The 13,137-nt window shown below is 31.8% G+C and overlaps 1 protein-coding gene across 1 annotated transcript in view; it reads right to left on the bottom strand.

The window, feature by feature from the left end:
* LOC149808394 (kinetochore-associated protein 1-like) overlaps positions 1-13,137 on the bottom strand; it is a 221,977-nt gene that overhangs the window by 148,662 nt on the left and 60,178 nt on the right. The window contains exons 17-20 of the mRNA XM_089976616.1: positions 10,981-11,055; positions 8,612-8,673; positions 4,338-4,446; positions 3,092-3,235 (exon numbers count right to left, since the gene is read on the bottom strand). Of these exons, the coding sequence (XP_089832742.1) occupies positions 3,092-3,235; positions 4,338-4,446; positions 8,612-8,673; positions 10,981-11,055 (390 nt within the window). The remainder of the gene's footprint in view (positions 1-3,091; positions 3,236-4,337; positions 4,447-8,611; positions 8,674-10,980; positions 11,056-13,137) is intronic.

Below are 13,137 nucleotides of genomic sequence, written 5' to 3' on the forward strand. Positions count from 1 at the left end.
AGGTATTTAATCATTAGATAAGTCTTTTCAATCCATTAATAGATAATGGAATAACATTACAGGTATTTAATCATTAGATATGTCTTTTCAATCCATTAATGGATAATGGAATAACATTACAGGTATTTAATCATTAGATAAGTCTTTTCAACCTATTAATGGATAATGGAATAACACTACAGGTATTTAATCATTACATACGTCTTTTCAATCCATTAATGGATAATGGAATAACACTACAAGTATTAAATCATTAGATAAGTCTTTTCAATCCATTAATGGATAATGGAATAACATTACAGGTATTTAATCATTAGATAAGTCTTTTCAATCCATTAATAGATAATGGAATAACACTACAGGTATTTAATCATTACATATGTCTTTTCAATCCATTAATGGATAATGGAATAACACTACAGGTATTTAATCATTAGATAAGTCTTTTCAATCCATTAATGAACAATGGAATAACACTACAGGTATTTAATCATTAGATAAGTCTTTTCAATCCATTAATGGATAATGGAATAACACTACAGGTATTTAATCATTACATATGTCTTTTCAATCCATTAATGGATAATGGAACAACATTACAGGTATTTAATCATTAGATAAGTCTTTTCAATCCATTAATGGATAATGGAATAACACTACAGGTATTTAATCATTAGATAAGTCTTTTCAATCCATTAATGGATAATGGAATAACATTACAGGTATTTAATCATTAGATAAGTCTTTTCAATCCATTAATGGATAATGGAATAACATTACAGGTATTTAATCATTAGATAAGTCTTTTCAATCCATTAATGGATAATGGAATAACACTACAGGTATTTAATCATTACATATGTCTTTTCAATCCATTAATGGATAATGGAATAACATTACAGGTATTTAATCATTAGATAAGTCTTTTCAACCTATTAATGGATAATGGAATAACATTACAGGTATTTAATCATTAGATAAGTCTTTTCAATCCATTAATGGATAATGGAATAACATTACAGGTATTTAATCATTAGATAAGTCTTTTCAATCCATTAATGGATAATGGAATAACACTACAGGTATTTAATCATTAGATAAGTCTTTTCAATCCATTAATAGATAATGGAATAACATTACAGGTATTTAATCATTACATATGTCTTTTCAATCCATTAATGGATAATGGAATAACACTACAGGTATTTAATCATTAGATAAGTCTTTTCGATCCATTAATGAACAATGGAATAACACTACAGGTATTTAATCATTAGATAAGTCTTTTCAATCCATTAATGGATAATGGAATAACATTACAGGTATTTAATCATTACATATGTCTTTTCAATCCATTAATGGATAATGGAATAACACTACAGGTATTTAATCATTAGATATGTCTTTTCAATCCATTAATGGATAATGGAATAACATTACAGGTATTTAATCATTAGATAAGTCTTTTCAATCCATTAATAGATAATGGAATAACACTACAGGTATTTAATCATTACATACGTCTTTTCAATCCATTAATGGATAATGGAATAACACTACAGGTATTTAATCATTACATACGTCTTTTCAATCCATTAATGGATAATGGAATAACACTACAGGTATTTAATCATTAGATAAGTCTTTTCAATCCATTAATGAACAATGGAATAACATTACAGGTACTTAATCATTAGATAAGTCTTTCCAATCCATTAATGGATAATGGAATAACACTACAGGTATTTAATAATTAGATAAGTCTTTTCAATCCATTAATTGATAATGGAATAACATTACAGGTATTTAATCATTAGATAAGTCTTTTCAATCTATTAATTGATAATGGAATAACATTACAGTCACTATTTTGTTTGTTCAATATTTTTAAGGAATATTATGCTAAATTGTGTAGGAACAAAGAACTGATGAAAGTTCTTGCACAGTTCATGATGTGATAAGGCAAAACAAATAAAATTATAAGTGTTTCATACTGCACTGGTTATATAACTAGTATTTTGGGGGAGTTGTTTGTTTTCATGCTTAATATTTGATACCATTTTCTTAAAATCCAGTCAACAAGGCAGAAGTCAACTTTATATGACTCAGATAGGTCAGTGGACACAGTAATGAAAAGAAGGCTACATTGCTATAGTTGAAACATGAGTTTGGAATAGAGAGTTTGCTATTATAATCAAATCTACTACTCCTATTTTTACCTGTACATCAGTACAAAACAATTCTTAACCTCATATATATTAGTTGGTACTGGGATTAGTTCACTTTTTCTTTCTATTTGAATGTAACCAAACTGTTTGCTGCCTCCTTTTTACCCATAAATCAAATGGTCTAATCCTAAACCTCATTGAAGTAGGGAACTTTAAAGCAAGGTAGAGGTTACATTACTACTCCTAAACCTCATTGAGGTAGGGAACTTTAAGGCATGGTAGAGGTTACATTATACTATTTACAGAAACCCGAAGCATATTTTATACCTACTGTAATGAACATTTTACATACAAGTTTAGGTCCAAAATTGGTGTTTCAGTTTCAGTTAATGCAATTGCTTGATTAACTCTCGATACAAGTTTCTTAGCAGAAATTCTAAATGTCTAATTTAGACATCTTAAGGACAGTTAAAAAGCAGTCCTGTCTGCTGATATGTCTGTATGGCATATATGATAAATTACAGGTGTTATCTCTCTCTCTCTATATATATATAGTTCCTAGAAAGAGCAAATAAGGAAAGTACTTTTATTCACCTTTTAAAGAATATTCTCAAATTTAAACCAACAGATTAAAGGAGAAGATAATAAAAATAATAAAAACACCTTTTTATTGCTTTGTTTTTATTTTAATGTCTCAGAAAAGCATAATCAATATACAGTCTAGCATAAAACATAATTTGGTGAGAAATGGCACAATAGCATATGCTTCATGTACAACTCCAACAATGTTGCAAGCCTCGCAAAAACTCAGCAACAATTCACTAAGTGTAAGAAAGTACCCATAATGTAAATAGACAATTCATGAAAATTTGAACTTAATAAGCTTGCTTTACCAATGGTCTGAAAGAAAAAGGTATTTTTACCAGTGCCTCTGGACAAACTCTAACAATGGTTGGTATTACAGCAGAACAAAGGTGTCCCTGTATCTTGTATGGAGGGAGGTGATCTGGTAGTGCTTGCAGGAATCTCTGTATTACCTCCACACTCAGCATCTTGTCCCACTCTGCCTGCGGAGGAAAAGTACGTATTCAATTTATCAACATCTTTGAATGTATTTTGTTGAAAAGGGAATATCAAAGAGAGAAAACTCAAACTTTTAATATTAAGTCTTAGAAAAGCCCAGTATCAATACAATGACAAGTGTTTACTTGCCAAAAAGTGATTTAAGCTCTTTTTTGGTGATGTTATGACACCCTGCATCTTAAAAGAAAAAGCAATTTGAAACTAACTAATGTAATGCCACGATCTTTTGCATTTTAGAATAGGGGCCTGAAGTCAATAAAAGACCATGAAAATTTAAGTCCATTCTGATTTTCATTTCAAATAACATTTCAAGGAATTCTAACAAAAGTATTGTGACCTCAATGACTTCTACTTTTGGTAAAGGTATGCAAACTTAAACTAAATTACTTTGCAGAAACTATTAATTTCTCATTAAACTTACCATGACCTTGACCTCTAACATCTGGACCCCAGAATCTAAAGTTTTTTTTATTGCTTTGCAAAGCGATGAGGGAACTTAGTCTCAGACAAAGGTTATTCTGCAAACCCATTTTTCTTTTAACCACAATAACCTTAAACTTCTACTTTTTGACCAAAAATCAATAGACTTCTTCCTTGTCTCAAGTATGAGCTATACACCTATCTGATTTAGATATGTGATTTGAACTAGTGCTATTGCAAGGAAACTAATTTTTCTTCTTTTTTTAAATAACATAGTAAGTTTTGGAAATCTGTAGATGATACAGAATCAAAAGTTACTGTGCAGAAACCATATTTATTTTTTCAGTCACTGGCCTTGACATTAGGACCCTAAATTAAATGATTTTCTTCCTTATTGCAAGTGCAACCTATTAGAAAACGTTGGTAAATGTAAATTGTAAAAAACCTAAAAATTTATTGCAAACAAGTCTGGTAATGGATGATTGGAGAGCACTCTCTCCTGTATGGCAGCATTAAAAAAATCATCGACAACACCTACATTTACCCATTTGATTCTGTATCACTTTTCACAAAATACTTCTCAAACAAAGATCTGGCAAGATTTTCAAATACTTTATATAAAAATTCAAGTCCGAGGGCTAGGCTGTGCAATGAAATGATGAATACCTGATGGCACGCCCAGATGGTGAAGCCTGCATCAATCTGACCTCTGTCCATCAGCATCAAGGCCTCAGCCAATAATTTCATCTTCATGAACTGGTCCCACTTCTCAGCACTGTCCAAAGAAGAAAAACTTAGGTTATTAGCATTTTATACAGAATCCTAAAGCAAATTGGTCAATATTAAAGGATTTCTTGTTCACAAGTGGTGAACTTTATTCAATGGTCCATTTACGTTCACAGAATCAATCAGATGCTACGGTGTTTGATTCACCCTTCAGATCGGGGTGAGAAGTCATATTTTGCATGTGAGTCAGAGGATACATGTAATGAAAAGCTAGTAAAACACATAAAATGACATGATTTTGGATCCTTTAAAAACAAAAAATGGAAATGGGGAGGAGGGGTCTGGGCATTTCAAGATGTAGCTATCTTCATCAGATGTCCAAAAATGCATTTCAGACAGAGAGTATACAAACCTGTATCTGTTGGCCCTTATTATATATAAAACAAAGTTGTTGTTACTTCATTCCAAAAAAATTAACAAACTTACCCTCTTTAAACAATGTTCTAAGATTTTCACAATTGTTCATTTGACACTTCAACTTACTCTGCAATAATATTAGAGCTGAAATTATTAGATGTGGAGGTCAGTGTTCACAATAATTCAGCCATAATTTGTTAACCTTTGCAGCATATATTGCATCAAACTTTTCTCTTTTCATCCAAAATGTTTTTCCCTCTTGTGGTAAACATTTTTAATTTATGTACATCAACAATATAAAAATATTCACATACATTCTTTTGTCCTCTCTCCTATTGGACACAACCTGTTGATACTAATGTGCTAGTTTTGCTTTTTTACAGCCTTGGCAAAGATTTCTTTCGATTTTCTTTTTGTAACCAATCATTTGTGAGTTCAGCATTCAATGGTTTCATTTCATTCTCAACAAGAGTTTTTTCTTTTCTTTTAAGCTCCTCCACGTATTGTCTACATGCAGTTAACATAATCTGACACAGGGTTGCATCTGTCCTCTCATGTAAGAAATATTTTTATAAATATTGTAATGCACATTTATTCGTTTATCCTCTCTGATTTGGAATCAATAATATCATTCAAGACATTCAAGGATGACTCTACTTGTGGACCTTGAAAACATTTCAGTGAAGACATGACCAGCTTTGATAGATAAGTGTATCTGGCAACAATATCATCACTTCCACGCCAGTGACATACATGACGTCCCACCGTAAATGCTGGAAGAGACTCAGTTTGGAATATTCTAACTTCAAAATTGAGTCCAACTCCTTGCTAATGAACATATTACATGATAGAGTTGACAAAGATGTAAAATGCTAGTCCTCGAGATGAATTTATCAACTGGATTACCATCAACTTTATGTGTAAGCCATTCATATTTCCACATATTTTTCAAACCTCTATCCAAATGTTTGTGTCCTTGTCTATATTGATAATTGGAGATGCCATGTTTGGCAAACATGTTTCTTTCTTTTCATTTCCATCAGTTTCTGCTACATGAAGATTAACTGGATGCTTAGAAAATTTTGACCAATCAGAATGCTCTTTTATATGTCATATAGAAAATGTTGACCAATCAGAATACTCTTTTAAATCTCATATAGAAAAATGCCATCACAAGGGTTGTCTTCATATGGTTATGTTAATACAGAATGGAATTGCACAGAACAATATTTAAATACCGAATTGGAGATAACAGAAAAAAAGAACCATATATTAGACAAAATGGACTCAGACTGGGAGAAAAGCAGAATTCTGCTTTAAAACAGAAAAAAAAAATCATTACTGAAGCTGAAGACATGCTAAATAAGGATGATCACTTGTGCAGTGCTGAAGTATCTGACTTTCTGAAAACTTTTTCTTTTACATTTTATTTTTCTATAGAAAGTATGCTGATTTTATCATTTCTTTTCACAGAACTGGTTTTCTGGTTATTAAAACTTTATAACATTTAGGAATTTGTTAATCAATAAGAGAAGTTATCATCATATGATCTTAAGTCCTGAGTTCACAGCACTACAACATGCTGCTGTAACATGACATCATATGATCTTAAGTCCTGAGTTCACAGCATTACAACATGCTGCTGTAACATGTCATCATATTATCTTAAGTCCTGAGTTCACAGCACTACAACATGCTGTTGTAACATGTCATCATATGATCTTAAGTCCTGAGTTCACAGCACTACAACATGCTGCTGTAACATGTCATAAAGATATCATGATCTTGTCATTTTAAGCTGCACACTAAATGTTGATTTTCCAAAAATGGACATCCTTAAAGAACGACAAAAAAAATTAACACAAAAAAATAAATCGGCACACAGAACAGCTAGTTTTCATTATGCATTGCAATACATACAATTACATGAATTTTAACCTATCTAAACAAAAGAAAAAAACAACTTTTGGAGTAAAATATGTCTCTTTCATAATACTTACCTGATCATAATACCTTTGTGTACAACCACTCCATGCAAATCTGGCCCACATGAGTTAACTTTTAGGTATATAAAAAAGAATGCCTGCCCACATTGGTGGGAGTCAGAGTAGAATGATCTCTTTGATATAGATGCCAAATCCAGTCCACACTCCAGCTACAACTTCCACTCATTCTAACAAGCATGCTTTTAAAAGATCATGCACAAGTCCTGTACAAAAGTCCTGAACAATTAATATTTTCTGCACTAAGAAGCAAGTTAAAGGAGTTTCTCAGACAAGGTAAGTATAGACCATCTACAGCTATAAGGTAAGTATACACCATCTACATCTATAGGGTATCTATACACCATCTACATCTATAAGGTAAGTATACACCATCTACATCTATAGGGTATCTATACACCATCTACATCTATAGGGTATCTATACACCATCTACAGCTACAAGGTAAGTATACACCATCTACATCTATAGGGTATCTATACACCATCTACATCTATAGGGTATCTATACACCATCTACAGCTACAAGGTAAGTATACACCATCTACATCTTTAGGGTATCTATACACCATCTACATCTATAAGGTATGTATACACCATCTACATCTATAGGGTATCTATACACCATCTACATCTATAGGGTATCTATACACCATCTACAGCTACAAGGTAAGTATACACCATCTACATCTATAGGGTATCTATACACCATCTACATCTATAGGGTATCTATACACCATCTACAGCTACAAGGTAAGTATACACCATCTACATCTATAGGGTATCTATACACCATCTACAGCTACAAGGTAAGTATACACCATCTACATCTATAGGGTATCTATACACCATCTACATCTATAAGGTATGTATACACCATATACATTTCTAACTATTCCTCACTCCTTTTTTCCAGATTAAAACCCCACTTCACAGTACTCTCAGCCTTACAAATCTAGTCTGTCAGATGAGAACTGTTGCCAGTGGACCTGGTTTAAATGACTTTGAACCAGTAGAAATTGTAACGCACTGGTTAAACAAAAGGTCCTGGAACAAGACATCTCACTCATAAAGCCAAGCAGTTGAGTTCTCAGCCTAAAGCACAACAGTGTACAAGCCAGTCTGAGCCTGAGCCAGTTGATGTCAACTTTCTGCAGGATGTGTTTAAAAAAACTGGGGACAGTAATGCGAAAGCAAAAGTGAAAAAGACCAGATCAGTGTTCTCTTCAATAATAGTGTGGACTGATGTGCTTTGTGACAATTTATCCTTTTCAGAGTTCACTTACTCTTAATTTTAATTGCCAACACTATGAATCAAGAACAAAAACAACATATTACTTAAATTTTACTTATTACTTAAAGTTTTGCATAATAAATTGATTTAAATGTTGCGTTTTAATAAGATTAAATATTTTAAAAGTTGATTTTAATCACACCCCTGACACTTAGCCTATTATTAAATTTAAGTCGAGCATTTGACCATAATATTAATGAGCGATTTATTGTTCAGTTAATTTAAGGTTCTGACAAAACTTTAATGAAATATATTTCATATTTTAATGCTTTTAAGGTACAGAAGTTAATGTGCATATGTTAGCAATTAATGAACATAAATAATAATGATTACGCATTTTTTGTGTGCAGTCTAGATATTTGCTTAACTCTGTATAGAAGTACGCAAACATCTAGTTTGCACACAGTCAAAATGCAACTGATAGACAAGTGTGTATAATCACTATTACATAATGATATTAATCAGGCTAGTGTTATGAAATAGGAACATCATATAACTCACTTGTAATTCTCTTCACCATAGACCTTTGCATATGTGTTCAGTCTATGACTGATTTCCAAAAGCTGTAATGGATCAAAAGAAAACCATGAAACTATATCTAATATGAATACACATTCAGGCAAATCAAATTATTAGTTTCTACAGGAGAATAAATATTTGGAATGAAAATATTACCATTAAATGCAATTTTTAACTATCCTGTAGGTTTAAGCCTATAGATGTATAAACTTAAACAACTACAACACTGACAAACACCCAAATGACACAAACTGTAGCTCCAAGACTTAAGCAAAACTTGCCAGTATATAATTACTTCAAATCAACACTTTCTTTCATTATCATGGTAAAGTCTGTGAAGTAGTTTCATTTGACTTATCTTTGCAACATCTATGTAAGTAGAACTCTGTCATAGAATGAGGCAAGAAATAACTTGGTTTTGCTTTAGAACGATTTGATCATTTTCATCGTATGTGCGTACAACTTTACCTAAGGTGGCTTATTGTTTTTCTAGGTAAACGACTGAACTAGCATGTATCTTGTCATATATCGTTTGTGGCGAGAGACACAAAAAGTACAGAATACACTGGTATTTCACCCATGCTAATACACATTCTTCTGTAGATTTAAGACAAGTTTCTTTTCTAAATGACGCACTGGTCTTTTGGATCTTGCCAAGGAGTGTACATTCTCTATTTTTGTTCTACAGCCATCGGGGTAAGTGTTACATTTTTATTTTATTTGATATGTGAAGCATATTTAGTTTTTAATGTCACAGCGTGAAATTTTGCCTTTACCACTACGCGGATTTGAACTTTTGAATGTTACAAGTTGCTATTAGGAGTTTAATTTAATAGCATGAATCTATAGGTTTTAATTCCGTACCTGTTATGACTAGTTTGGTTTTATTGTAGCTGTCTGTGTGTATGTGTGTGCAGGTATATCAGGCTGTTGGTCTGGCCATCTGGATGTCTATATGGGGATGGAAGCAGGTGTGACCATCAAGACCATACAAGGATGGAACTCCTGATTTTTAAACTTTTGTGCATGGTGGATCCATGAAGGGGTGTGTGTGGTCAATACAAGTTTGGGAAAACCTAATAATTCAGCAGAACTGTGTGGTTTTGACAATGGACACATAAACCAGGTTGAAATGTTTCAATTTGCAAGTTTTTACAAGTATTTATGAGTCATACATGGTTGTGAATCATATGGGCTGTACAAATGACAAGTCATATGTTTGTTTCAATGGATTATGTTGTTTCAATTGAGCACAATTGAGTCACTTTCATTACATGAGATAATTTGAATCTTACTTTCATTATATGAGATTATTTGAATCTTACTTACATTACATGAGATTACATGAGACTATATGAATCTTACTTTCATTACATGAGATTATATGAATCTTACTTTCATTACATGAGATTACATGAGATTATATGAATCTTACTTTCATTACATGAGAATATATGAATCACATTTTTGTTTTCCTATTTGTGAATGTTTGTAATAAGTAACTGAATAAGTCATATGTTTTGAGCATGAAAGACTCACAATGTATTTGTAGAGTATATACATATTTTTATTACATAACCATTCAGGTCTATCCAATACATTTACGTAGCATTTCTCACAATAAATGCATGTGTACATTTCATGATAGCATAGGCAAGGCTGTTGGGGAAGATGTACTGTAAATGTACTTTAATTCCTGTACTATTTATTTTTGTTGAATTTGCATTCAAATCTATCTACAAAATGAAATATTTACAAATTTCTTTTTCTTAAAATAGAAAACCCAAACAAAAGAAGATCCACAAATTTAAGAACTACGAATAAGCCTAACATTAGGAGTAGTATTAATAACCAGGAATAAGCCTGACATTCCAAATAGCATTAATAACAAGGAATAAGACTTACATTAGGAATAACATAAAGCCAGGAACAAGCCTGACATTAGGAATAACATAAAGCCAGGAATAAGCCTGACATTAGGAATAACATAAAGCCAGGAACAAGCCTGACATTAGACATAGCATAATAACCAGGAATAAGCCTGACATTAGACATAGCATAATAACCAGGAATAAGCCTGACATTAGGAGTAACATAAAGCCAGGAATAAGCCTGACATTAGATATAGCACAATAACCAGCAATAAGCCTGACATTAGGAATAACATTAAATTCAGCATCCTAACAAGTTGGCTTACAGATTCCAAATATAAAAATGTCACATTCTTCATGCAGTATCCTGTTGCAACAATTCTTAAATGCATTTCATGTACATAATCTTAAAACATATAAATTCAAAAATTAAAATGTTCCATTTTACTGAGAGACTTCTTATACACTGTCCAAACTCACCTTGCTAAGGAACACCTGCTGTCTTTCTTGGCTCAAAGCATCTTTCTTGTTTGTCTGGGACCCAAAGCTAATGAGCTAAAAAAAAATGATAAAATTATACAGAAGGATTTTACTTTTTTAAATTTAAGTAATGTTTTTTAAAACAACTTTTGCATTTTTAATTAAATGGATGTTGGTGGAATAGGAACAATCAACACAAACTTGCACTATGGGAACATTCACTCAGGCAAATACTATTTTTCATGAAATGCATCTAAGCTTCAATTACAATAATGCCATTATTTGGTTACCCTACTCCATTAACATCTTTTCAGATTTTGATTTCTCTCCATTATTATCACAAGTATTTAAGAGTAAAGTAGACTGAAGAGCTAAGTCAAGCAGGGGACATAACTCAGAATTTTATTCCAAATCAGGAAACTTTGGCTTGGGCCTAGGAATTCTGGATGTAAAAAGCCTCATGAAAAATTATATTTTAGTTCATTAAGTCCTTAACAAATATATAAAACGAAAATGAAATTTTCTTATGGATATGCCATGGATAACACTATATGCCTCTTTATAAACATAACTGGGGTAACAACAAAAAATATTATTCTCCACAGATAACAAAATTACACTCAAACTTTATAATAAGAGCTATTAGCAATGTGTGCATCACAAAATGCCACAATCATAACAATTTCCTCTGTATGGCCTTAAACAGAGGGACACTAAAGTTAGGAAAAGATGGTTATTCTGGCCATAACTCCTATAAATGATGTGAAATGCTAGAAATCCAACTTTGTGCAAAATTCTTGAAAGTTAGAGGTGCCAGATTCACAAAAACTGCAATTAGACTATAATTTTCAAGGGCCAAAGCCTGTCTGACTTATCTAATAATGACCTATCATTATGGCATATAAATTGTGAAGTCAATTTTAGAGGATATAACTAATGGCATCAAAACATAACATTGATACATACAATTTACTACTTTTCAAACAATGTGAAAGAACAGCTGTTCCCTCTGTATTACATACTTTTGATTACCAAGTTGAAGGCTAAAGTCAAAGGTTTCATCAAATGTCATACATGTTAAAACTTATCTATGCTGAACTAGTGATCACCAAAAATTGAAAATGACAATAAAATATTTCAGATAAAAATTCATGTCACTCAAAACAACAAATCTGGAGACTGATGATCTCCAATTTTTTGCAGTGGTGAATATTCAAGGCTGAATTAAAAGGAACTTATTTTAGACATCAAAGACACTAATAAATATATTATTGAGCATTAAATCAGTAAATTATTAATCTGAGACAAAAATTCAGACAAAATGATAATTATCAAATAAAATACTGAAAGATTAAGGGAGAAAAATAAAGTTAAATGACAGTAAGATAAAGAACAGAAATCATCCAATGCATTAATGTATAGACCATTAATAGTAAACCAAACAAACATTTCTTTTATAAACCCAATATTGCTACCTGCATGGAAATGTTCTCATCATTACTAAGTTGCATGAATATAAGGTACATGTCAAATTTGATTGAAATCTTAGTAATATTATGCAGCTGAAAACAAAATCAGCATGGACCATCAATGGGCCTTAACTTCCGTAAAAGGTGTTACAGAATGAAAACAGTGGAAATGAAAAATTATTCAACAGCTCTTCATTAATCTACATAACTTAAACAAAGCAAACACTGGTGAAGTTATCTCACAGAAACCAATCTGGGAAATAACTTCTGCAAAAGATGAGGAATGTTGCCATCAAATCATTCAATATATGGTTGAAATTTAACAAATCTAAGTAAAATTATGCTCGGGAATGGCAATACTGGGCCTTAATTCCTGTGAAAGATTCTGTGGAATGGTTGAATGAATCACTTTCATGATTTCATCAACATAAAGTTGCAAACCAAATTTGTTTGAAATGCAAAAGTCTTTGGTAAAATTATCTCATGGAAACCAATGTCAAAAGGACGGGTAATCAAGGGGCATAACTCATGCAAACAAAAGGATGGGCAACAAGCAGGCGTAACTCATGCAAATATCCTGAAATGCTGGGAATCAAACTCATTAAAGGCTCATTAACAGTAACAGTAAATTTTGCTGAAATCCATGGAATTATATGAACATCAAATTTGGGATTTTCATAGAAGACAT

This window comes from Sinohyriopsis cumingii, chromosome 1, assembly GCF_028554795.1.
Source record: "Sinohyriopsis cumingii isolate HCF-2022 chromosome 1, ASM2855479v2, whole genome shotgun sequence".
NCBI classification, from domain to species: domain Eukaryota; kingdom Metazoa; phylum Mollusca; class Bivalvia; order Unionida; family Unionidae; genus Sinohyriopsis; species Sinohyriopsis cumingii.